Here is a 24,302-nt window from a genome sequence, read left to right on the forward strand (position 1 = left end):
ATAATCATTATTGCATTTACATTTATATTTTATCTAATTATTTCGTGGAATCGTTCGAATCAGAAACATGAAACATTGCAGACTTCGAGACACGAACGTTTTGCTATGTTATTTTTATCCAGTGGTTCTAGCATATCTTGCGGTTTTGCGGATTCGCGGTTTCGTCTCTGTATATGTGACGTTTTCCTGATATTATTAAAAAGTATTAAGAACAGCAGACGATAAACAAGACGATCATGAACAGACAATAAGCAAAGCGTTGTATCATTCCTTCATTCTTTTTCAATTCGTGGAGTAACGTAACTTCAATTTCTCCACACATCCGCGTTTTAGTCAAATATAGTTAAACATATGTAGCTAAAACATATTTGCAGGTTGTCATTATTAGGACCTAATTATTTCTTATTTTCTAACAAGTGTGTAACACAATTCTCTGTGAAGAAATAAAGAGTTCTCAAGTGACTTGCGAAAAGCCAATTATTCTTTAGAGTTTTCGAAAAAGATATGGACTTTTTATAGATGAAGAGGAAAAGTTAAGTAATTATAAGAAGACAAGAAAGGAATGTGAAAATTTAACATTTATATTTATGAAAAAAATATTTAGCTGAAAATTGTTTGAAGTAACAACAATGAGTAAAGTTGTCGAAAAGCTATTTCCTCGCCGATTTCAATGACCTTGACATATGTTGTCAATCATTCTGAACAACATTTTCCTTTAAACTTTTTGACGGTCGGTTTTAGTTTACGAGGTATCCGCAAACAACTTTCCTTAACACTAGAACTACCAACTTTAACACATACTATTTGCTAAAGTGGGCCTACACGACAGATTTTTCAAAACCTACATGATTCAGGTTCGCTACTATGCTTTGCGCCCCCCCCCCCCGCACTAACCTAGCCCTAACCAATACTAATACGGATGATTGTTTAGTAACGTCTGTATAGATATACGCAAATTTCATTATATTATGCCGAAAGTTTTTTATTAATATCTCAAAAACTAACAAATATCCGAAATTAAACTTTTATATTAGAGGTCCTCTTCCCCTCCCTCCCAATCCCTTAAAATTTCGGTTCACTATGATCATGTACTATGGTCCTACCGTAGTATATCCAATAAAAATATAGTTATATATAATGTCATACTTTGCATAAAGTTCATATTATATTTAAAATATACAAAATGTATTCTGACCTTGCTTTTTTTATTATTTTGCTCATTATACGAGCGTTATAAAAAAGTTATTGAGAGAACTTCCATTCGATTTCACGAGGGGAAGTTCTGCCAACTTTTTTCCGAATATCTCTGAAACTAACGCGGACCGCCAAAAAGTTTAAAAAAAATATTGTCACGAATATTTCAGTAAAATATATGCTGAGTTGAATTTATTCGATGATGCTAAATGGTTTTTCTCTTCTTCTTACCCCTGGCACGATGGTATTGTCTCGTCACGGAACTGATAAGTGTGCTTAGACCTTTAAGGTATCCGCCTACGAAACCTCGGTCATTTCCTACACGCGGCACTGAACTTTGTTGTGACTTGACGCCAAAATATTTTCTTCGCACTTTTTCTTAATGTGCAATAAGTCTTATAACCGCTGGAATACTACCACCATGATGAACGCATTAGCAGCTAACTGTAGCCACACATAGATGTACTGCTTGTGTTACACACAGATTCATTGGTAGTACATCAGGAAACCAGCTTAATATGGTTGATTATGCATCTTCAGTTGTGCTCGATGCAGGCTGCCAAGCTGTCTTGGACTCAGATGGATAATTGCTAGATCCAGTCGACTCAGTTGTGCTAGAACCCTTCTCTTCCGCCGTGCTTGACCTAGACTGGTGAGATGTATTAGAACCCAGCTGCTCGATTATGCTAACGGATCTTGTTCGGTGGTACTAGATCTAGTCTGCTTAGTTGTTGTTGAATCAGACAGCACAATATATGTTCTACATCCTGCCTGCTCGATGGTAGTAGACGGCGACTAATCAGTTGTCATTGATAGAGACTACACAATGCTTCATCGAGTCTGCGTACCTGTCTTCGTGGCTGCTGAATTGGATTTGGACTCGCCTTCTCCGTTGTACCTGACCAAAATTGATGAAATGTACTACAAACCGGCCGCTCGGTTATGCCTGATGCCCCATATTTGGTGGTACTAGATTTAGTCTGCTTAGTTCTTGTTGAAACATGCGGCTAAGATGTGCTAGGTGGATTTGGAGTTGTCGTACTAGGTTTATTCTGCGTAGATGTTGTTAACATCGACGGGTTAGTTGTACTAAAGTCTAGTATTCTCAGTTGTTGTTGACGCAGGCTGCTTAGTTGCGCACGATGGACGTGGTTTTATCGAATTCGGTATAGTCTTCTCAGTTGTTGTTGACGCAGCCTGCTTAGTTGTAGTCGATGTACTAGGCCATGTCGGACTAGGTGTAGTCTTCTCAGTTGTTATTGTCGTAGGCTGCTTAGTTGTGCACGATGGACGTGGTTTTGTCGGACTAGGTATAGTCTTCTCAGTTGTTCTTGACGCAGCCTGCTTAGTTGTGGTCGATGCACTAGGCCATGTCGGACTAGGTCTAGTCTTCTCACTTGTTGTAGACGTAGGCTGCTTAGTTGTAGTCGATGTACTAGGCTCTGTCGGACTAGGTCTAGTCCTCTCAGTTGTGGTTGAAGTAGGCTGCTTAGTTGTCGTCGATGTACTTGGCTCTGTCGGACTAGGTCTAGTCCTCTCAGTTGTGGTTGAGGTAGGCTGCTTAGTTGTAGTCGATGTACTAGGCTTTGTCGGACTAGGTCTAGTTCTCTCAGTTGTGGTTGAGGTAGGCTGCTTAGTTGTAGTCGATGTACTTGGTTCAGTCGGACTTGGTCTAGTCTTTTCTGTTGTTATTGTCGTAGGCTGCTTAGTTGTGCACGTTGGGCGGGGTTTTGTGGGACTAGGTGTAGCCGTCTCAGCCGTTATTGTCGTAGGCTGCTTAGTTGTAGTCGATGTACTAGGCTTTGTCGGACTAGGTCTAGTCTTTTCTGTTGTTATTGTCGTAGGCTGCTTAGTTGTAGTCGATGTACTAGGCTCTGTCGGACTAGGTCTAGTCCTCTCAGTTGTGGTTGAGGTAGGCTGCTTAGTTGTCGTCGATGTACTTGGCTCTGTCGGACTAGGTCTAGTCCTCTCAGTTGTGGTTGAGGTAGGCTGCTTAGTTGTAGTCGATGTACTAGGCTCTGTCGGACTAGGTCTAGTCCTCTCAGTTGTGGTTGAGGTAGGCTGCTTAGTTGTAGTCGATGAACTTGGTTCAGTCGGACTTGGTCTAGTCTTTTCTGTTGTTATTGTCGTAGGCTGCTTAGTTGTGCACGTTGGGCGGGGTTTTGTGGGACTAGGTGTAGCCGTCTCAGCCGTTATTGTCGTAGGCTGCTTAGTTGTAGTCGATGTACTAGGCTTTGTCGGACTAGGTCTAGTCTTTTCTGTTGTTATTGTCGTAGGCTGCTTAGTTGTGCACGTTGGGCGGGGTTTTGTGGGACTAGGTGTAGCCGTCTCAGCCGTTATTGTCGTAGGCTGCTTAGTTGTAGTCGATGTACTAGGCTTTGTCGGACTAGGTCTAGTCTTTTCTGTTGTTATTGTCGTAGGCTGCTTAGTTGTAGTCGATGTACTAGGCTCTGTCGGACTAGGTCTAGTCCTCTCAGTTGTGGTTGAGGTAGGCTGCTTAGTTGTAGTCGATGTACTAGGCTCTGTCGGACTAGGTCTAGTCCTCTCAGTTGTGGTTGAGGTAGGCTGCTTAGTTGTAGTCGATGTACTCGGCTCTGTCGGACTAGGCCTAGTCCTCTCAGTTGTGGTTGAGGTAGGCTGCTTAGTTGTAGTCGATGTACTAGGCTCTGTCGGACTAGGTCTAGTCCTCTCAGTTGTGGTTGAGGTAGGCTGCTTAGTTGTAGTCGATGTACTAGGCTCTGTCGGACTAGGTCTAGTCCTCTCAGTTGTGGTTGACGTAGGCTGCTTAGTTGTAGTCGATGTACTAGGCTCTGTCGGACTAGGTCTAGTCCTCTCAGTTGTGGTTGAGGTAGGCTGCTTAGTTGTAGTCGATGTACTTGGTTCAGTCGTACTAGGTCTAGTCTTTTCTGTTGTTATTGTCGTAGGCTGCTTAGTTGTAGTCGATGTACTAGGCTCTGTCGGAATAGGCCTAGTCCTCTCAGTTGTGGTTGAGGTAGGCTGCTTAGTTGTAGTCGATGTACTTGGTTCAGTCGTACTAGGTCTAGTCTTTTCTGTCGTTATTGTCGTAGGCTGCTTAGTTGTGCACGTTGGGCGGGGTTTTGTGGGACTGGGTGTAGCCGTCTCAGCCGTTATTGTCGTAGGCTGCCTAGTTGTAGTCGATGTACTAGGCTTTGTCGGACTAGGTCTAGTCTTTTCTGTTGTTATTGTCGTAGGCTGCTTAGTTGTAGTCGATGTATTAGGCTGTGTCGGACTGGGTCTAGTCCTCTCAGTTGTGGTTGAGGTAGGCTGCTTAGTTGTAGTCGATGTACTAGGCTCTGTCGGACTAGGTCTAGTCCTCTCAGTTGTGGTTGACGTAGGCTGCTTAGTTGTAGTCGATGTACTAGGCTCTGTCGGACTAGGTCTAGTCCTCTCAGTTGTGGTTGAGGTAGGCTGCTTAGTTGTAGTCGATGTACTTGGTTCAGTCGTACTAGGTCTAGTCTTTTCTGTTGTTATTGTCGTAGGCTGCTTAGTTGTAGTCGATGTACTAGGCTCTGTCGGACTAGGCCTAGTCCTCTCAGTTGTGGTTGAGGTAGGCTGCTTAGTTGTAGTCGATGTACTAGGCTCTGTCGGACTAGGCCTAGTCCTGTCAGTTGTGGTTGAGGTAGGCTGCTTCGTTGTAGTCGATGTACTAGGCTCTGTCGGACTAGGTCTAGTCCTCTCAGTTGTGGTTGACGTAGGCTGCTTAGTTGTAGTCGATGTACTAGGCTCTGTCGGACTAGGTCTAGTCCTCTCAGTTGTGGTTGAGGTAGGCTGCTTAGTTGTAGTCGATGTACTAGTTTCAGTCGGACTAGGTCTAGTCTTTTCTGTTGTTATTGTCGTAGGCTGCTTAGTTGTAGTCGATGTACTAGGCTCTGTCGGACTAGGCCTAGTCCTCTCAGTTGTGGTTGAGGTAGGCTGCTTAGTTGTAGTCGATGTACTAGGCTCAGTCGGACTTGGTCTAGTCTTTTCTGTTGTTATTGTCGTAGGCTGCTTAGTTGTAGTCGATGTACTAGGCTCTGTCGGACTAGGTCTAGTCCTCTCAGTTGTGGTTGAGGTAGGCTGCTTAGTTGTAGTCGATGTACTAGGCTCTGTCGGACTAGGCCTAGTCCTCTCAGTTGTGGTTGAGGTAGGCTGATTAGTTGTAGTCGATGTACTAGGCTCTGTCGGACTAGGTCTAGTCTTTTCTGTTGTTATTGTCGTAGGCTGCTTAGTTGTAGTCGATGTACTAGGCTCTGTCGGACTAGGCCTAGTCCTCTCAGTTGTGGTTGAGGCAGGCTGCTTAGTTGTAGTCGATGTACTAGGCTCTGTCGGACTAGGTCTAGTCCTCTCAGTTGCGGTTGAGGTAGGCTGCTTAGTTGTAGTCGATGTACTTGGTTCAGTCGTACTAGGTCTAGTCTTTTCTGTTGTTATTGTCGTAGGCTGCTTAGTTGTAGTCGATGTATTAGGCTCTGTCGGACTAGGTCTAGTCCTCTCAGTTGTGGTTGAGGTAGGCTGCTTAGTTGTAGTCGATGTACTAGGCTCTGTCGGACTAGGTCTAGTCCTCTCAGTTGCGGTTGAGGTAGGCTGCTTAGTTGTAGTCGATGAACTTGGTTCAGTCGGACTTGGTCTAGTCTTTTCTGTTGTTATTGTCGTAGGCTGCTTAGTTGTGCACGTTGGGCGGGGTTTTGTGGGACTAGGTGTAGCCGTCTCAGCCGTTATTGTCGTAGGCTGCTTAGTTGTAGTCGATGTACTAGGCTTTGTCGGACTAGGTCTAGTCTTTTCTGTTGTTATTGTCGTAGGCTGCTTAGTTGTGCACGTTGGGCGGGGTTTTGTGGGACTAGGTGTAGCCGTCTCAGCCGTTATTGTCGTAGGCTGCTTAGTTGTAGTCGATGTACTAGGCTTTGTCGGACTAGGTCTAGTCTTTTCTGTTGTTATTGTCGTAGGCTGCTTAGTTGTAGTCGATGTACTAGGCTCTGTCGGACTAGGCCTAGTCCTCTCAGTTGTGGTTGAGGTAGGCTGCTTAGTTGTAGTCGATGTACTAGTTTCAGTCGGACTAGGTCTAGTCTTTTCTGTTGTTATTGTCGTAGGCTGCTTAGTTGTAGTCGATGTACTAGGCTCTGTCGGACTAGGCCTAGTCCTCTCAGTTGTGGTTGAGGTAGGCTGCTTAGTTGGAGTCGATGTACTAGGCTCTGTCGGACTAGGTCTAGTCCTCTCAGTTGTGGTTGAGGTAGGCTGCTTAGTTGTAGTCGATGTACTAGGCTCTGTCGGACTAGGCCTAGTCCTCTCAGTTGTGGTTGAGGTAGGCTGATTAGTTGTAGTCGATGTACTAGGCTCTGTCGGACTAGGTCTAGTCCTCCCAGTTGTGGTTGAGGTAGGCTGCTTAGTTGTAGTCGATGTACTAGTTTCAGTCGGACTAGGTCTAGTCTTTTCTGTTGTTATTGTCGTAGGCTGCTTAGTTGTAGTCGATGTACTAGGCTCTGTCGGACTAGGCCTAGTCCTCTCAGTTGTGGTTGAGGTAGGCTGCTTAGTTGTAGTCGATGTACTAGGCTCAGTCGGGCTTGGTCTAGTCTTTTCTGTTGTTATTGTCGTAGGCTGCTTAGTTGTAGTCGATGTACTAGGCTCTGTCGGACTAGGTCTAGTCCTCTCAGTTGTGGTTGAGGTAGGCTGCTTAGTTGTAGTCGATGTACTAGGCTCTGTCGGACTAGGCCTAGTCCTCTCAGTTGTGGTTGAGGTAGGCTGATTAGTTGTAGTCGATGTACTAGGCTCTGTCGGACTAGGTCTAGTCTTTTCTGTTGTTATTGTCGTAGGCTGCTTAGTTGTAGTCGATGTACTAGGCTCTGTCGGACTAGGCCTAGTCCTCTCAGTTGTGGTTGAGGTAGGCTGCTTCGTTGTAGTCGATGTACTAGGCTCTGTCGGACTAGGCCTAGTCCTCTCAGTTGTGGTTGAGGCAGGCTGCTTAGTTGTAGTCGATGTACTAGGCTCTGTCGGACTAGGTCTAGTCCTCTCAGTTGCGGTTGAGGTAGGCTGCTTAGTTGTAGTCGATGTACTTGGTTCAGTCGTACTAGGTCTAGTCTTTTCTGTTGTTATTGTCGTAGGCTGCTTAGTTGTAGTCGATGTATTAGGCTCTGTCGGACTAGGTCTAGTCCTCTCAGTTGTGGTTGAGGTAGGCTGCTTAGTTGTAGTCGATGTACTAGGCTCTGTCGGACTAGGCCTAGTCCTCTCAGTTGTGGTTGAGGTAGGCTGATTAGTTGTAGTCGATGTACTAGGCTCTGTCGGACTAGGTCTAGTCCTCTCAGTTGTGGTTGAGGTAGGCTGCTTAGTTGTAGTCGATGAACTTGGTTCAGTCGGATTTGGTCTAGTCTTTTCTGTTGTTATTGTCGTAGGCTGCTTAGTTGTGCACGTTGGGCGGGGTTTTGTGGGACTAGGTGTAGCCGTCTCAGCCGTTATTGTCGTAGGCTGCTTAGTTGTAGTCGATGTACTAGGCTTTGTCGGACTAGGTCTAGTCTTTTCTGTTGTTATTGTCGTAGGCTGCTTAGTTGTGCACGTTGGGCGGGGTTTTGTGGGACTAGGTGTAGCCGTCTCAGCCGTTATTGTCGTAGGCTGCTTAGTTGTAGTCGATGTACTAGGCTTTGTCGGACTAGGTCTAGTCTTTTCTGTTGTTATTGTCGTAGGCTGCTTAGTTGTAGTCGATGTACTAGGCTCTGTCGGACTAGGCCTAGTCCTCTCAGTTGTGGTTGAGGTAGGCTGCTTAGTTGTAGTCGATGTACTAGTTTCAGTCGGACTAGGTCTAGTCTTTTCTGTTGTTATTGTCGTAGGCTGCTTAGTTGTAGTCGATGTACTAGGCTCTGTCGGACTAGGCCTAGTCCTCTCAGTTGTGGTTGAGGTAGGCTGCTTAGTTGTAGTCGATGTACTCGGCTCTGTCGGACTAGGCCTAGTCCTCTCAGTTGTGGTTGAGGTAGGCTGCTTAGTTGTAGTCGATGTACTAGGCTCTGTCGGACTAGGTCTAGTCCTCTCAGTTGTGGTTGAGGTAGGCTGCTTAGTTGTAGTCGATGTACTAGGCTCTGTCGGACTAGGTCTAGTCCTCTCAGTTGTGGTTGACGTAGGCTGCTTAGTTGTAGTCGATGTACTAGGCTCTGTCGGACTAGGTCTAGTCCTCTCAGTTGTGGTTGAGGTAGGCTGCTTAGTTGTAGTCGATGTACTTGGTTCAGTCGTACTAGGTCTAGTCTTTTCTGTTGTTATTGTCGTAGGCTGCTTAGTTGTAGTCGATGTACTAGGCTCTGTCGGAATAGGCCTAGTCCTCTCAGTTGTGGTTGAGGTAGGCTGCTTAGTTGTAGTCGATGTACTTGGTTCAGTCGTACTAGGTCTAGTCTTTTCTGTCGTTATTGTCGTAGGCTGCTTAGTTGTGCACGTTGGGCGGGGTTTTGTGGGACTGGGTGTAGCCGTCTCAGCCGTTATTGTCGTAGGCTGCCTAGTTGTAGTCGATGTACTAGGCTTTGTCGGACTAGGTCTAGTCTTTTCTGTTGTTATTGTCGTAGGCTGCTTAGTTGTAGTCGATGTATTAGGCTGTGTCGGACTGGGCCTAGTCCTCTCAGTTGTGGTTGAGGTAGGCTGCTTAGTTGTAGTCGATGTACTAGGCTCTGTCGGACTAGGTCTAGTCCTCTCAGTTGTGGTTGACGTAGGCTGCTTAGTTGTAGTCGATGTACTAGGCTCTGTCGGACTAGGTCTAGTCCTCTCAGTTGTGGTTGAGGTAGGCTGCTTAGTTGTAGTCGATGTACTTGGTTCAGTCGTACTAGGTCTAGTCTTTTCTGTTGTTATTGTCGTAGGCTGCTTAGTTGTAGTCGATGTACTAGGCTCTGTCGGACTAGGCCTAGTCCTCTCAGTTGTGGTTGAGGTAGGCTGCTTAGTTGTAGTCGATGTACTAGGCTCTGTCGGACTAGGCCTAGTCCTGTCAGTTGTGGTTGAGGTAGGCTGCTTCGTTGTAGTCGATGTACTAGGCTCTGTCGGACTAGGTCTAGTCCTCTCAGTTGTGGTTGACGTAGGCTGCTTAGTTGTAGTCGATGTACTAGGCTCTGTCGGACTAGGTCTAGTCCTCTCAGTTGTGGTTGAGGTAGGCTGCTTAGTTGTAGTCGATGTACTAGTTTCAGTCGGACTAGGTCTAGTCTTTTCTGTTGTTATTGTCGTAGGCTGCTTAGTTGTAGTCGATGTACTAGGCTCTGTCGGACTAGGCCTAGTCCTCTCAGTTGTGGTTGAGGTAGGCTGCTTAGTTGTAGTCGATGTACTAGGCTCAGTCGGACTTGGTCTAGTCTTTTCTGTTGTTATTGTCGTAGGCTGCTTAGTTGTAGTCGATGTACTAGGCTCTGTCGGACTAGGTCTAGTCCTCTCAGTTGTGGTTGAGGTAGGCTGCTTAGTTGTAGTCGATGTACTAGGCTCTGTCGGACTAGGCCTAGTCCTCTCAGTTGTGGTTGAGGTAGGCTGATTAGTTGTAGTCGATGTACTAGGCTCTGTCGGACTAGGTCTAGTCTTTTCTGTTGTTATTGTCGTAGGCTGCTTAGTTGTAGTCGATGTACTAGGCTCTGTCGGACTAGGCCTAGTCCTCTCAGTTGTGGTTGAGGCAGGCTGCTTAGTTGTAGTCGATGTACTAGGCTCTGTCGGACTAGGTCTAGTCCTCTCAGTTGCGGTTGAGGTAGGCTGCTTAGTTGTAGTCGATGTACTTGGTTCAGTCGTACTAGGTCTAGTCTTTTCTGTTGTTATTGTCGTAGGCTGCTTAGTTGTAGTCGATGTATTAGGCTCTGTCGGACTAGGTCTAGTCCTCTCAGTTGTGGTTGAGGTAGGCTGCTTAGTTGTAGTCGATGTACTAGGCTCTGTCGGACTAGGTCTAGTCCTCTCAGTTGCGGTTGAGGTAGGCTGCTTAGTTGTAGTCGATGAACTTGGTTCAGTCGGACTTGGTCTAGTCTTTTCTGTTGTTATTGTCGTAGGCTGCTTAGTTGTGCACGTTGGGCGGGGTTTTGTGGGACTAGGTGTAGCCGTCTCAGCCGTTATTGTCGTAGGCTGCTTAGTTGTAGTCGATGTACTAGGCTTTGTCGGACTAGGTCTAGTCTTTTCTGTTGTTATTGTCGTAGGCTGCTTAGTTGTGCACGTTGGGCGGGGTTTTGTGGGACTAGGTGTAGCCGTCTCAGCCGTTATTGTCGTAGGCTGCTTAGTTGTAGTCGATGTACTAGGCTTTGTCGGACTAGGTCTAGTCTTTTCTGTTGTTATTGTCGTAGGCTGCTTAGTTGTAGTCGATGTACTAGGCTCTGTCGGACTAGGCCTAGTCCTCTCAGTTGTGGTTGAGGTAGGCTGCTTAGTTGTAGTCGATGTACTAGTTTCAGTCGGACTAGGTCTAGTCTTTTCTGTTGTTATTGTCGTAGGCTGCTTAGTTGTAGTCGATGTACTAGGCTCTGTCGGACTAGGCCTAGTCCTCTCAGTTGTGGTTGAGGTAGGCTGCTTAGTTGGAGTCGATGTACTAGGCTCTGTCGGACTAGGTCTAGTCCTCTCAGTTGTGGTTGAGGTAGGCTGCTTAGTTGTAGTCGATGTACTAGGCTCTGTCGGACTAGGCCTAGTCCTCTCAGTTGTGGTTGAGGTAGGCTGATTAGTTGTAGTCGATGTACTAGGCTCTGTCGGACTAGGTCTAGTCCTCCCAGTTGTGGTTGAGGTAGGCTGCTTAGTTGTAGTCGATGTACTAGTTTCAGTCGGACTAGGTCTAGTCTTTTCTGTTGTTATTGTCGTAGGCTGCTTAGTTGTAGTCGATGTACTAGGCTCTGTCGGACTAGGCCTAGTCCTCTCAGTTGTGGTTGAGGTAGGCTGCTTAGTTGTAGTCGATGTACTAGGCTCAGTCGGGCTTGGTCTAGTCTTTTCTGTTGTTATTGTCGTAGGCTGCTTAGTTGTAGTCGATGTACTAGGCTCTGTCGGACTAGGTCTAGTCCTCTCAGTTGTGGTTGAGGTAGGCTGCTTAGTTGTAGTCGATGTACTAGGCTCTGTCGGACTAGGCCTAGTCCTCTCAGTTGTGGTTGAGGTAGGCTGATTAGTTGTAGTCGATGTACTAGGCTCTGTCGGACTAGGTCTAGTCTTTTCTGTTGTTATTGTCGTAGGCTGCTTAGTTGTAGTCGATGTACTAGGCTCTGTCGGACTAGGCCTAGTCCTCTCAGTTGTGGTTGAGGTAGGCTGCTTCGTTGTAGTCGATGTACTAGGCTCTGTCGGACTAGGCCTAGTCCTCTCAGTTGTGGTTGAGGCAGGCTGCTTAGTTGTAGTCGATGTACTAGGCTCTGTCGGACTAGGTCTAGTCCTCTCAGTTGCGGTTGAGGTAGGCTGCTTAGTTGTAGTCGATGTACTTGGTTCAGTCGTACTAGGTCTAGTCTTTTCTGTTGTTATTGTCGTAGGCTGCTTAGTTGTAGTCGATGTATTAGGCTCTGTCGGACTAGGTCTAGTCCTCTCAGTTGTGGTTGAGGTAGGCTGCTTAGTTGTAGTCGATGTACTAGGCTCTGTCGGACTAGGCCTAGTCCTCTCAGTTGTGGTTGAGGTAGGCTGATTAGTTGTAGTCGATGTACTAGGCTCTGTCGGACTAGGTCTAGTCCTCTCAGTTGTGGTTGAGGTAGGCTGCTTAGTTGTAGTCGATGAACTTGGTTCAGTCGGATTTGGTCTAGTCTTTTCTGTTGTTATTGTCGTAGGCTGCTTAGTTGTGCACGTTGGGCGGGGTTTTGTGGGACTAGGTGTAGCCGTCTCAGCCGTTATTGTCGTAGGCTGCTTAGTTGTAGTCGATGTACTAGGCTTTGTCGGACTAGGTCTAGTCTTTTCTGTTGTTATTGTCGTAGGCTGCTTAGTTGTGCACGTTGGGCGGGGTTTTGTGGGACTAGGTGTAGCCGTCTCAGCCGTTATTGTCGTAGGCTGCTTAGTTGTAGTCGATGTACTAGGCTTTGTCGGACTAGGTCTAGTCTTTTCTGTTGTTATTGTCGTAGGCTGCTTAGTTGTAGTCGATGTACTAGGCTCTGTCGGACTAGGCCTAGTCCTCTCAGTTGTGGTTGAGGTAGGCTGCTTAGTTGTAGTCGATGTACTAGTTTCAGTCGGACTAGGTCTAGTCTTTTCTGTTGTTATTGTCGTAGGCTGCTTAGTTGTAGTCGATGTACTAGGCTCTGTCGGACTAGGCCTAGTCCTCTCAGTTGTGGTTGAGGTAGGCTGCTTAGTTGTAGTCGATGTACTCGGCTCTGTCGGACTAGGCCTAGTCCTCTCAGTTGTGGTTGAGGTAGGCTGCTTAGTTGTAGTCGATGTACTAGGCTCTGTCGGACTAGGTCTAGTCCTCTCAGTTGTGGTTGAGGTAGGCTGCTTAGTTGTAGTCGATGTACTAGGCTCTGTCGGACTAGGTCTAGTCCTCTCAGTTGTGGTTGACGTAGGCTGCTTAGTTGTAGTCGATGTACTAGGCTCTGTCGGACTAGGTCTAGTCCTCTCAGTTGTGGTTGAGGTAGGCTGCTTAGTTGTAGTCGATGTACTTGGTTCAGTCGTACTAGGTCTAGTCTTTTCTGTTGTTATTGTCGTAGGCTGCTTAGTTGTAGTCGATGTACTAGGCTCTGTCGGAATAGGCCTAGTCCTCTCAGTTGTGGTTGAGGTAGGCTGCTTAGTTGTAGTCGATGTACTTGGTTCAGTCGTACTAGGTCTAGTCTTTTCTGTCGTTATTGTCGTAGGCTGCTTAGTTGTGCACGTTGGGCGGGGTTTTGTGGGACTGGGTGTAGCCGTCTCAGCCGTTATTGTCGTAGGCTGCCTAGTTGTAGTCGATGTACTAGGCTTTGTCGGACTAGGTCTAGTCTTTTCTGTTGTTATTGTCGTAGGCTGCTTAGTTGTAGTCGATGTATTAGGCTGTGTCGGACTGGGCCTAGTCCTCTCAGTTGTGGTTGAGGTAGGCTGCTTAGTTGTAGTCGATGTACTAGGCTCTGTCGGACTAGGTCTAGTCCTCTCAGTTGTGGTTGACGTAGGCTGCTTAGTTGTAGTCGATGTACTAGGCTCTGTCGGACTAGGTCTAGTCCTCTCAGTTGTGGTTGAGGTAGGCTGCTTAGTTGTAGTCGATGTACTTGGTTCAGTCGTACTAGGTCTAGTCTTTTCTGTTGTTATTGTCGTAGGCTGCTTAGTTGTAGTCGATGTACTAGGCTCTGTCGGACTAGGCCTAGTCCTCTCAGTTGTGGTTGAGGTAGGCTGCTTAGTTGTAGTCGATGTACTAGGCTCTGTCGGACTAGGCCTAGTCCTGTCAGTTGTGGTTGAGGTAGGCTGCTTCGTTGTAGTCGATGTACTAGGCTCTGTCGGACTAGGTCTAGTCCTCTCAGTTGTGGTTGACGTAGGCTGCTTAGTTGTAGTCGATGTACTAGGCTCTGTCGGACTAGGTCTAGTCCTCTCAGTTGTGGTTGAGGTAGGCTGCTTAGTTGTAGTCGATGTACTAGTTTCAGTCGGACTAGGTCTAGTCTTTTCTGTTGTTATTGTCGTAGGCTGCTTAGTTGTAGTCGATGTACTAGGCTCTGTCGGACTAGGCCTAGTCCTCTCAGTTGTGGTTGAGGTAGGCTGCTTAGTTGTAGTCGATGTACTAGGCTCAGTCGGACTTGGTCTAGTCTTTTCTGTTGTTATTGTCGTAGGCTGCTTAGTTGTAGTCGATGTACTAGGCTCTGTCGGACTAGGTCTAGTCCTCTCAGTTGTGGTTGAGGTAGGCTGCTTAGTTGTAGTCGATGTACTAGGCTCTGTCGGACTAGGCCTAGTCCTCTCAGTTGTGGTTGAGGTAGGCTGATTAGTTGTAGTCGATGTACTAGGCTCTGTCGGACTAGGTCTAGTCTTTTCTGTTGTTATTGTCGTAGGCTGCTTAGTTGTAGTCGATGTACTAGGCTCTGTCGGACTAGGCCTAGTCCTCTCAGTTGTGGTTGAGGCAGGCTGCTTAGTTGTAGTCGATGTACTAGGCTCTGTCGGACTAGGTCTAGTCCTCTCAGTTGCGGTTGAGGTAGGCTGCTTAGTTGTAGTCGATGTACTTGGTTCAGTCGTACTAGGTCTAGTCTTTTCTGTTGTTATTGTCGTAGGCTGCTTAGTTGTAGTCGATGTATTAGGCTCTGTCGGACTAGGTCTAGTCCTCTCAGTTGTGGTTGAGGTAGGCTGCTTAGTTGTAGTCGATGTACTAGGCTCTGTCGGACTAGGTCTAGTCCTCTCAGTTGTGGTTGAGGTAGGCTGCTTAGTTGTAGTCGATGTACTTGGTTCAGTCGTACTAGGTCTAGTCTTTTCTGTTGTTATTGTCGTAGGCTGCTTAGTTGTAGTCGATGTACTAGGCTCTGTCGGACTAGGCCTAGTCCTCTCAGTTGTGGTTGACGTAGGCTGCTTAGTTGTAGTCGATGTGCTTGGTTCAGTCGTACTAGGTCTAGTCTTTTCTGTCGTTATTGTCGTAGGCTGCTTAGTTGTGCACGTTGGGCGGGGTTTTGTGGGACTGGGTGAAGCCGTCTCAGCCGTTATTGTCGTAGGCTGCTTAGTTGTAGTTGATGTACTAGGCTTTGTCGGACTAGGTCTAGTCTTTTCTGTTGTTATTGTCGTAGGCTGCTTAGTTGTAGTCGATGTATTAGGCTCTGTCGGACTAGGTCTAGTCCTCTCAGTTGTGGTTGAGGTAGGCTGCTTAGTTGTAGTCGATGTACTAGGCTCTGTCGGACTAGGTCTAGTCCTCTCAGTTGTGGTTGAGGTAGGCTGCTTAGTTGTAGTCGATGTACTAGTTTCAGTCGGACTAGGTCTAGTCTTTTCTGTTGTTATTGTCGTAGGCTGCTTAGTTGTAGTCGATGTACTAGGCTCTGTCGGACTAGGTCTAGTTCTCTCAGTTGTGGTTGAGGTAGGCTGCTTAGTTGTAGTCGATGTACTTGGTTCAGTCGTACTAGGTCTAGTCTTTTCTGTTGTTATTGTCGTAGGCTGCTTAGTTCTAGTCGATATATTGGGTTCTGTCGGACTAGGTCTAGTCCTCTCAGTTGTGGTTGAGGTAGGCTGCTTAGTTGTAGTCGATGTACTAGGCTCTGTCGGACTAGGCCTAGTCCTCTCAGTTGTGGTTGAGGTAGGCTGCTTAGTTGTAGTCGATGTACTAGGCTCTGTCGGACTAGGTCTAGTCCTCTCAGTTGTGGTTGAGGTAGGCTGCTTAGTTGTAGTCGATGTACTAGGCTCTGTCGGACTAGGTCTAGTCCTCTCAGTTGTGGTTGACGTAGGCTGCTTAGTTGTAGTCGATGTACTAGGCTCTGTCGGACTAGGTCTAGTCCTCTCAGATGTGGTTGAGGTAGGCTGCTTAGTTGTAGTCGATGTACTTGGTTCAGTCGTACTAGGTCTAGTCTTTTCTGTTGTTATTGTCGTAGGCTGCTTAGTTGTAGTCGATGTACTAGGCTCTGTCGGACTAGGTCTAGTCCTCTCAGTTGTGGTTGAGGTAGGCTGCTTAGTTGTAGTCGATGTACTTGGTTCAGTCGTACTAGGTCTAGTCTTTTCTGTCGTTATTGTCGTAGGCTGCTTAGTTGTGCACGTTGGGCGGGGTTTTGTGGGACTGGGTGTAGCCGTCTCAGCCGTTATTGTCGTAGGCTGCTTAGTTGTAGTCGATGTACTAGGCTTTGTCGGACTAGGTCTAGTCTTTTCTGTTGTTATTGTCGTAGGCTGCTTAGTTGTAGTCGATGTATTAGGCTCTGTCGGACTGGGCCTAGTCCTCTCAGTTGTGGTTGAGGTAGGCTGCTTAGTTGTAGTCGATGTACTAGGCTCTGTCGGACTAGGTCTAGTCCTCTCAGTTGTGGTTGAGGTAGGCTGCTTAGTTGTAGTCGATGTACTAGTTTCAGTCGGACTAGGTCTAGTCTTTTCTGTTGTTATTGTCGTAGGCTGCTTAGTTGTAGTCGATGTACTAGGCTCTGTCGGACTAGGTCTAGTTCTCTCAGTTGTGGTTGAGGTAGGCTGCTTAGTTGTAGTCGATGTACTTGGTTCAGTCGTACTAGGTCTAGTCTTTTCTGTTGTTATTGTCGTAGGCTGCTTAGTTCTAGTCGATGTATTAGGTTCTGTCGGACTAGGTCTAGTCCTCTCAGTTGTGGTTGAGGTAGGCTGCTTAGTTGTAGTCGATGTACTAGGCTCTGTCGGACTAGGCCTAGTCCTCTCAGTTGTGGTTGAGGTAGGCTGCTTAGTTGTAGTCGATGTACTAGGCTCTGTCGGACTAGGTCTAGTCCTCTCAGTTGTGGTTGAGGTAGGCTGCTTAGTTGTAGTCGATGTACTAGGCTCTGTCGGACTAGGTCTAGTCCTCTCAGTTGTGGTTGACGTAGGCTGCTTAGTTGTAGTCGATGTACTAGGCTCTGTCGGACTAGGTCTAGTCCTCTCAGATGTGGTTGAGGTAGGCTGCTTAGTTGTAGTCGATGTACTTGGTTCAGTCGTACTAGGTCTAGTCTTTTCTGTTGTTATTGTCGTAGGCTGCTTAGTTGTAGTCGATGTACTAGGCTCTGTCGGACTAGGTCTAGTCCTCTCAGTTGTGGTTGAGGTAGGCTGCTTAGTTGTAGTCGATGTACTTGGTTCAGTCGTACTAGGTCTAGTCTTTTCTGTCGTTATTGTCGTAGGCTGCTTAGTTGTGCACGTTGGGCGGGGTTTTGTGGGACTGGGTGTAGCCGTCTCAGCCGTTATTGTCGTAGGCTGCTTAGTTGTAGTCGATGTACTAGGCTTTGTCGGACTAGGTCTAGTCTTTTCTGTTGTTATTGTCGTAGGCTGCTTAGTTGTAGTCGATGTATTAGGCTCTGTCGGACTGGGCCTAGTCCTCTCAGTTGTGGTTGAGGTAGGCTGCTTAGTTGTAGTCGATGTACTAGGCTCTGTCGGACTAGGTCTAGTCCTCTCAGTTGTGGTTGACGTAGGCTGCTTAGTTGTAGTCGATGTACTAGGCTCTGTCGGACTAGGTCTAGTCCTCTCAGTTGTGGTTGAGGTAGGCTGCTTAGTTGTAGTCGATGTACTTGGTTCAGCCGGACTAGGCCTAGTCCTCTCAGTTGTGGTTGAGGTAGGCTGCTTAGTTGTAGTCGATGTACTAGGCTCTGTCGGACTAGGCCTAGTCCTCTCAGTTGTGGTTGACGTAGGCTGCTTAGTTGTAGTCGATGTACTAGGCTCTGTCGGACTAGGTCTAGTCCTCTCAGTTGTGGTTGAGGTAGGCTGCTTAGTTGTAGTCGATGTACTAGTTTCAGTCGGACTAGGTCTAGTCTTTTCTGTTGTTATTGTCGTAGGCTGCTTAGTTGTAGTCGATGTACTAGGCTCTGTCGGACTAGGCCTAGTCCTCTCAGTTGTGGTTGAGGTAGGCTGCTTAGTTGTAGTCGATGTACTAGGCTCAGTCGGACTTGGTCTAGTCTTTTCTGTTGTTATTGTCGTAGGCTGCTTAGTTGTAGTCGATGTACTAGGCTCTGTCGGACTAGGTCTCGTCCTCTCAGTTGTGGTTGAGGTAGGCTGCTTAGTTGTAGTCGATGTACTAGGCTCTGTCGGACTAGGCCTAGTCCTCTCAGTTGTGGTTGAGGTAGGCTGCTTAGTTGTAGTCGATGTACTAGGCTCTGTCGGACTAGGTCTAGTCCTCTCAGTTGTGGTTGAGGTAGGCTGCTTAGTTGTAGTCGATGTACTAGGCTCTGTCGGACTAGGTCTAGTCCTCTCAGTTGTGGTTGAGGTAGGCTGCTTAGTTGTAGTCGATGTACTAGGCTCTGTCGGACTAGGTCTAGTTCTCTCAGTTGTGGTTGAGGTAGGCTGCTTAGTTGTAGTCGATGTACTAGGCTCTGTCGGACTAGGCCTAGTCCTCTCAGTTGTGGTTGAGGTAGGCTGCTTAGTTGTAGTCGATGTACTAGGCTCTGTCGGACTAGGTCTAGTCCTCTCAGTTGTGGTTGAGGTAGGCTGCTTAGTTGTAGTCGATGTACTAGGCTCTGTCGGACTAGGTCTAGTCCTCTCAGTTGTGGTTGACGTAGGCTGCTTAGTTGTAGTCGATGTACTAGGCTCTGTCGGACTAGGTCTAGTCCTCTCAGATGTGGTTGAGGTAGGCTGCTTAGTTGTAGTCGATGTACTTGGTTCAGTCGTACTAGGTCTAGTCTTTTCTGTTGTTATTGTCGTAGGCTGCTTAGTTGTAGTCGATGTACTAGGCTCTGTCGGACTAGGTCTAGTCCTCTCAGTTGTGGTTGAGGTAGGCTGCTTAGTTGTAGTCGATGTACTAGGCTCTGTCGGACTAGGCCTAGTCCTCTCAGTTGTGGTTGAGGTAGGCTGCTTAGTTGTAGTCGATGTACTAGGCTCTGTCGGACTAGGTCTAGTCCTCTCAGTTGTGGTTGAGGTAGGCTGCTTAGTTGTAGTCGATGTACTAGGCTCTGTCGGACTAGGTCTAGTCCTCTCAGTTGTGGTTGACGTAGGCTGCTTAGTTGTAGTCGATGTACTAGGCTCTGTCGGACTAGGTCTAGTCCTCTCAGATGTGGTTGAGGTAGGCTGCTTAGTTGTAGTCGATGTACTAGGCTCTGTCGGACTAGGTCTAGTCCTCTCAGTTGTGGTTGAGGTAGGCTGCTTAGTTGTAGTCGATGTACTTGGTTCAGTCGGACTAGGCCTAGTCCTCTCAGTTGTGGTTGAGGTAGGCTGCTTAGTTGTAGTCGATGTACTAGGCTCTGTCGGACTAGGTCTAGTCCTCTCAGTTGTGGTTGACGTAGGCTGCTTGGTTGTAGTCGATGTACTAGGCTCTGTCGGACTAGGTCTAGTCCTCTCAGTTGTGGTTGACGTAGGCTGCTTAGTTGTAGTCGATGTACTAGGCTCTGTCGGACTAGGTCTAGTCCTCTCAGATGTGGTTGAGGTAGGCTGCTTAGTTGTAGTCGATGTACTTGGTTCAGTCGTACTAGGTCTAGTCTTTTCTGTTGTTATTGTCGTAGGCTGCCTAGTTGTAGTCGATGTACTAGGCTCTGTCGGACTAGGTCTAGTCCTCTCAGTTGTGGTTGAGGTAGGCTGCTTAGTTGTAGTCGATGTACTTGGTTCAGTCGTACTAGGTCTAGTCTTTTCTGTCGTTATTGTCGTAGGCTGCTTAGTTGTGCACGTTGGGCGGGGTTTTGTGGGACTGGGTGTAGCCGTCTCAGCCGTTATTGTCGTAGGCTGCTTAGTTGTAGTCGATGTATTAGGTTCTGTCGGACTAGGTCTAGTCCTCTCAGTTGTGGTTGTCGTAGGCTGCTTAGTTGTAGTCGATGTATTAGGCTCTGTCGGACTGGGCCTAGTCCTCTCAGTTGTGGTTGAGGTAGGCTGCTTAGTTGTAGTCGATGTACTAGGCTCTGTCGGACTAGGTCTAGTCCTCTCAGTTGTGGTTGACGTAGGCTGCTTAGTTGTAGTCGATGTACTAGGCTCTGTCGGACTAGGTCTAGTCCTCTCAGTTGTGGTTGAGGTAGGCTGCTTAGTTGTAGTCGATGTACTTGGTTCAGCCGTACTAGGTCTAGTCTTTTCTGTTGTTATTGTCGTAGGCTGCTTAGTTGTAGTCGATGTATTAGGTTCTGTCGGACTAGGTCTAGTCCTCTCAGTTGTGGTTGAGGTAGGCTGCTTAGTTGTAGTCGATGTACTAGGCTCTGTCGGACTAGGCCTAGTCCTCTCAGTTGTGGTTGAGGTAGGCTGCTTAGTTGTAGTCGATGTACTAGGCTCTGTCGGACTAGGCCTAGTCCTCTCAGTTGTGGTTGAGGTAGGCTGCTTCGTTGTAGTCGATGTACTAGGCTCTGTCGGACTAGGTCTAGTCCTCTCAGTTGTGGTTGACGTAGGCTGCTTAGTTGTAGTCGATGTACTAGGCTCCGTCGGACTAGGTCTAGTCCTCTCAGTTGTGGTTGAGGTAGGCAGCTTAGTTGTAGTCGATGTACTTGGTTCAGTCGTACTAGGTCTAGTCTTTTCTGTTGTTATTGTCGTAGGCTGCTTAGTTGTAGTCGATGTACTAGGCTCTGTCGGACTAGGCCTAGTCCTCTCAGTTGTGGTTGAGGTAGGCTGCTTAGTTGTAGTCGATGTACTAGGCTCTGTCGGACTAGGCCTAGTCCTCTCAGTTTTGGTTGAGGTAGGCTGCTTAGTTGTAGTCGATGTACTAGGCTCTGTCGGACTAGGTCTAGTCCTCTCAGTTGTGGTTGAGGTAGGCTGCTTAGTTGTAGTCGATGTACTTGGTTCAGTCGTACTAGGTCTAGTCTTTTCTGTTGTTATTGTCGTAGGCTGCTTAGTTGTAGTCGATGTACTAGGCTCTGTCGGACTAGGCCTAGTCCTCTCAGTTGTGGTTGAGGTAGGCTGCTTAGTTGTAGTCGATGTACTAGGCTCTGTCGGACTAGGCCTAGTCCTCTCAGTTGTGGTTGAGGTAGGCTGCTTAGTTGTAGTCGATGTACTTGGTTCAGTCGTACTAGGTCTAGTCTTTTCTGTTGTTATTGTCGTAGGCTGCTTAGTTGTAGTCGATGTATTAGGTTCTGTCGGACTAGGTCTAGTCCTCTCAGTTGTGGTTGAGGTAGGCTGCTTAGTTGTAGTCGATGTACTAGGCTCTGTCGGACTAGGTCTAGTCCTCTCAGTTGTGGTTGAGGTAGGCTGCTTAGTTGTAGTCGATGTATTAGGTTCTGTCGGACTAGGTCTAGTCCTCTCAGTTGTGGTTGAGGTAGGCTGCTTAGTTGTAGTCGATGTACTAGGCTCTGTCGGACTAGGCCTAGTCCTCTCAGTTGTGGTTGAGGTAGGCTGCTTAGTTGTAGTCGATGTACTAGGCTCTGTCGGATTAGGTCTAGTCCTCTCAGTTGTGGTTGAGGTAGGCTGCTTAGTTGTAGTCGATGTACTAGGCTCTGTCGGACTAGGTCTAGTCCTCTCAGTTGTGGTTGACGTAGGCTGCTTAGTTGTAGTCGATGTACTAGGCTCTGTCGGACTAGGTCTAGTCCTCTCAGATGTGGTTGAGGTAGGCTGCTTAGTTGTAGTCGATGTACTTGGTTCAGTCGTACTAGGTCTAGTCTTTTCTGTTGTTATTGTCGTAGGCTGCTTAGTTGTAGTCGATGTACTAGGCTCTGTCGGACTAGGTCTAGTCCTCTCAGTTGTGGTTGAGGTAGGCTGCTTAGTTGTAGTCGATGTACTTGGTTCAGTCGTACTAGGTCTAGTCTTTTCTGTCGTTATTGTCGTAGGCTGCTTAGTTGTGCACGTTGGGCGGGGTTTTGTGGGACTGGGTGTAGCCGTCTCAGCCGTTATTGTCGTAGGCTGCTTAGTTGTAGTCGATGTATTAGGTTCTGTCGGACTAGGTCTAGTCCTCTCAGTTGTGGTTGTCGTAGGCTGCTTAGTTGTAGTCGATGTATTAGGCTCTGTCGGACTGGGCCTAGTCCTCTCAGTTGTGGTTGAGGTAGGCTGCTTAGTTGTAGTCGATGTACTAGGCTCTGTCGGACTAGGTCTAGTCCTCTCAGTTGTGGTTGACGTAGGCTGCTTAGTTGTAGTCGATGTACTAGGCTCTGTCGGACTAGGTCTAGTCCTCTCAGTTGTGGTTGAGGTAGGCTGCTTAGTTGTAGTCGATGTACTTGGTTCAGTCGTACTAGGTCTAGTCTTTTCTGTTGTTATTGTCGTAGGCTGCTTAGTTGTAGTCGATGTATTAGGTTCTGTCGGACTAGGTCTAGTCCTCTCAGTTGTGGTTGAGGTAGGCTGCTTAGTTGTAGTCGATGTACTAGGCTCTGTCGGACTAGGCCTAGTCCTCTCAGTTGTGGTTGAGGTAGGCTGCTTAGTTGTAGTCGATGTACTAGGCTCTGTCGGACTAGGCCTAGTCCTCTCAGTTGTGGTTGAGGTAGGCTGCTTCGTTGTAGTCGATGTACTAGGCTCTGTCGGACTAGGTCTAGTCCTCTCAGTTGTGGTTGACGTAGGCTGCTTAGTTGTAGTCGATGTACTAGGCTCCGTCGGACTAGGTCTAGTCCTCTCAGTTGTGGTTGAGGTAGGCAGCTTAGTTGTAGTCGATGTACTTGGTTCAGTCGTACTAGGTCTAGTCTTTTCTGTTGTTATTGTCGTAGGCTGCTTAGTTGTAGTCGATGTACTAGGCTCTGTCGGACTAGGCCTAGTCCTCTCAGTTGTGGTTGAGGTAGGCTGCTTAGTTGTAGTCGATGTACTAGGCTCTGTCGGACTAGGCCTAGTCCTCTCAGTTGTGGTTGAGGTAGGCTGCTTCGTTGTAGTCGATGTACTAGGCTCTGTCGGACTAGGTCTAGTCCTCTCAGTTGTGGTTGACGTAGGCTGCTTAGTTGTAGTCGATGTACTAGGCTCCGTCGGACTAGGTCTAGTCCTCTCAGTTGTGGTTGAGGTAGGCTGCTTAGTTGTAGTCGATGTACTAGGCTCTGTCGGACTAGGCCTAGTCCTCTCAGTTGTGGTTGAGGTAGGCTGCTTAGTTGTAGTCGATGTACTAGGCTCTGTCGGACTAGGTCTAGTCCTCTCAGTTGTGGTTGAGGTAGGCTGCTTAGTTGTAGTCGATGTACTTGGTTCAGTCGTACTAGGTCTAGTCTTTTCTGTTGTTATTGTCGTAGGCTGCTTAGTTGTAGTCGATGTACTAGGCTCTGTCGGACTAGGCCTAGTCCTCTCAGTTGTGGTTGACGTAGGCTGCTTAGTTGTAGTCGATGTACTAGGCTCCGTCGGACTAGGTCTAGTCCTCTCAGTTGTGGTTGACGTAGGCTGCTTAGTTGTAGTCGATGTACTAGGCTCTGTCGGACTAGGTCTAGTCCTCTCAGTTGTGGTTGAGGTAGGCTGCTTAGTTGTAGTCGATGTACTTGGTTCAGTCGTACTAGGTCTAGTCTTTTCTGTTGTTATTGTCGTAGGCTGCTTAGTTGTAGTCGATGTACTAGGCTCTGTCGGACTAGGCCTAGTCCTCTCAGTTGTGGTTGAGGTAGGCTGCTTCGTTGTAGTCGATGTACTAGGCTCTGTCGGACTAGGTCTAGTCCTCTCAGTTGTGGTTGACGTAGGCTGCTTAGTTGTAGTCGATGTACTAGGCTCTGTCGGACTAGGTCTAGTCCTCTCAGTTGTGGTTGAGGTAGGCTGCTTAGTTGTAGTCGATGTACTTGGTTCAGTCGTACTAGGTCTAGTCTTTTCTGTTGTTATTGTCGTAGGCTGCTTAGTTGTAGTCGATGTATTAGGTTCTGTCGGACTAGGTCTAGTCCTCTCAGTTGTGGTTGACGTAGGCTGCTTAGTTGTAGTCGATGTACTAGGCTCTGTCGGACTAGGCCTAGTCCTCTCAGTTGTGGTTGAAGTAGGCTGCTTCGTTGTAGTCGATGTACTAGGCTCTGTCGGACTAGGCCTAGTCCTCTCAGTTGTGGTTGAGGTAGGCTGCTTAGTTGTAGTCGATGTACTAGGCTCTGTCGGACTAGGCCTAGTCCTCTCAGTTGTGGTTGAGGTAGGCTGCTTCGTTGTAGTCGATGTACTAGGCTCTGTCGGACTAGGTCTAGTCCTCTCAGTTGTGGTTGACGTAGGCTGCTTAGTTGTAGTCGATGTACTTGGTTCAGTCGTACTAGGTCTAGTCTTTTCTGTCGTTATTGTCGTAGGCTGCTTAGTTGTGCACGTTGGGCGGGGTTTTGTGGGACTGGGTGTAGCCGTCTCAGCCGTTATTGTCGTAGGCTGCTTAGTTGTAGTCGATGTACTAGGCTTTGTCGGACTAGGTCTAGTCTTTTCTGTTGTTATTGTCGTAGGCTGCTTAGTTGTAGTCGATGTACTAGGCTCTGTCGGACTAGGCCTAGTCCTCTCAGTTGTGGTTGAGGTAGGCTGCTTAGTTGTAGTCGATGTACTAGGCTCTGTCGGACTAGGTCTAGTCCTCTCAGTTGTGGTTGAGGTAGGCTGCTTAGTTGTAGTCGATGTACTTGGTTCAGTCGTACTAGGTCTAGTCTTTTCTGTTGTTATTGTCGTAGGCTGCTTAGATGTAGTCGATGTACTAGGCTCTGTCGGACTAGGCCTAGTCCTCTCAGTTGTGGTTGAGGTAGGCTGCTTCGTTGTAGTCGATGTACTAGGCTCTGTCGGACTAGGTCTAGTCCTCTCAGTTGTGGTTGACGTAGGCTGCTTAGTTGTAGTCGATGTACTAGGCTCTGTCGGACTAGGTCTTGTCCTCTCAGTTGTGGTTGAGGTAGGCTGCTTAGTTGTAGTCGATGTAC

The 24,302-nt window shown here is 47.5% G+C and overlaps 1 protein-coding gene and 1 long non-coding RNA gene across 2 annotated transcripts in view; both read right to left on the reverse strand.

Moving 5' to 3' along the window:
- LOC143375492 (uncharacterized) overlaps window positions 1–24,302 on the reverse strand; it is a 448,968-nt gene that overhangs the window by 263,253 nt on the left and 161,413 nt on the right. The window lies entirely within an intron of this gene.
- LOC143370882 (uncharacterized) overlaps window positions 1,721–24,302 on the reverse strand; it is a 36,695-nt gene continuing 14,113 nt past the window's right edge. The window contains exons 6-12 of the mRNA XM_076815862.1: window positions 12,457–12,788; window positions 8,929–9,219; window positions 8,137–8,421; window positions 7,129–7,269; window positions 6,323–6,483; window positions 2,285–2,590; window positions 1,721–1,880 (exon numbers count right to left, since the gene is read on the reverse strand). Of these exons, the coding sequence (XP_076671977.1) occupies window positions 1,721–1,880; window positions 2,285–2,590; window positions 6,323–6,483; window positions 7,129–7,269; window positions 8,137–8,421; window positions 8,929–9,219; window positions 12,457–12,788 (1,676 nt within the window). The remainder of the gene's footprint in view (window positions 1,881–2,284; window positions 2,591–6,322; window positions 6,484–7,128; window positions 7,270–8,136; window positions 8,422–8,928; window positions 9,220–12,456; window positions 12,789–24,302) is intronic.

This window comes from Andrena cerasifolii, chromosome 1 (assembly GCF_050908995.1).
Source record: "Andrena cerasifolii isolate SP2316 chromosome 1, iyAndCera1_principal, whole genome shotgun sequence".
NCBI classification, from domain to species: Eukaryota; Metazoa; Arthropoda; class Insecta; order Hymenoptera; family Andrenidae; genus Andrena; species Andrena cerasifolii.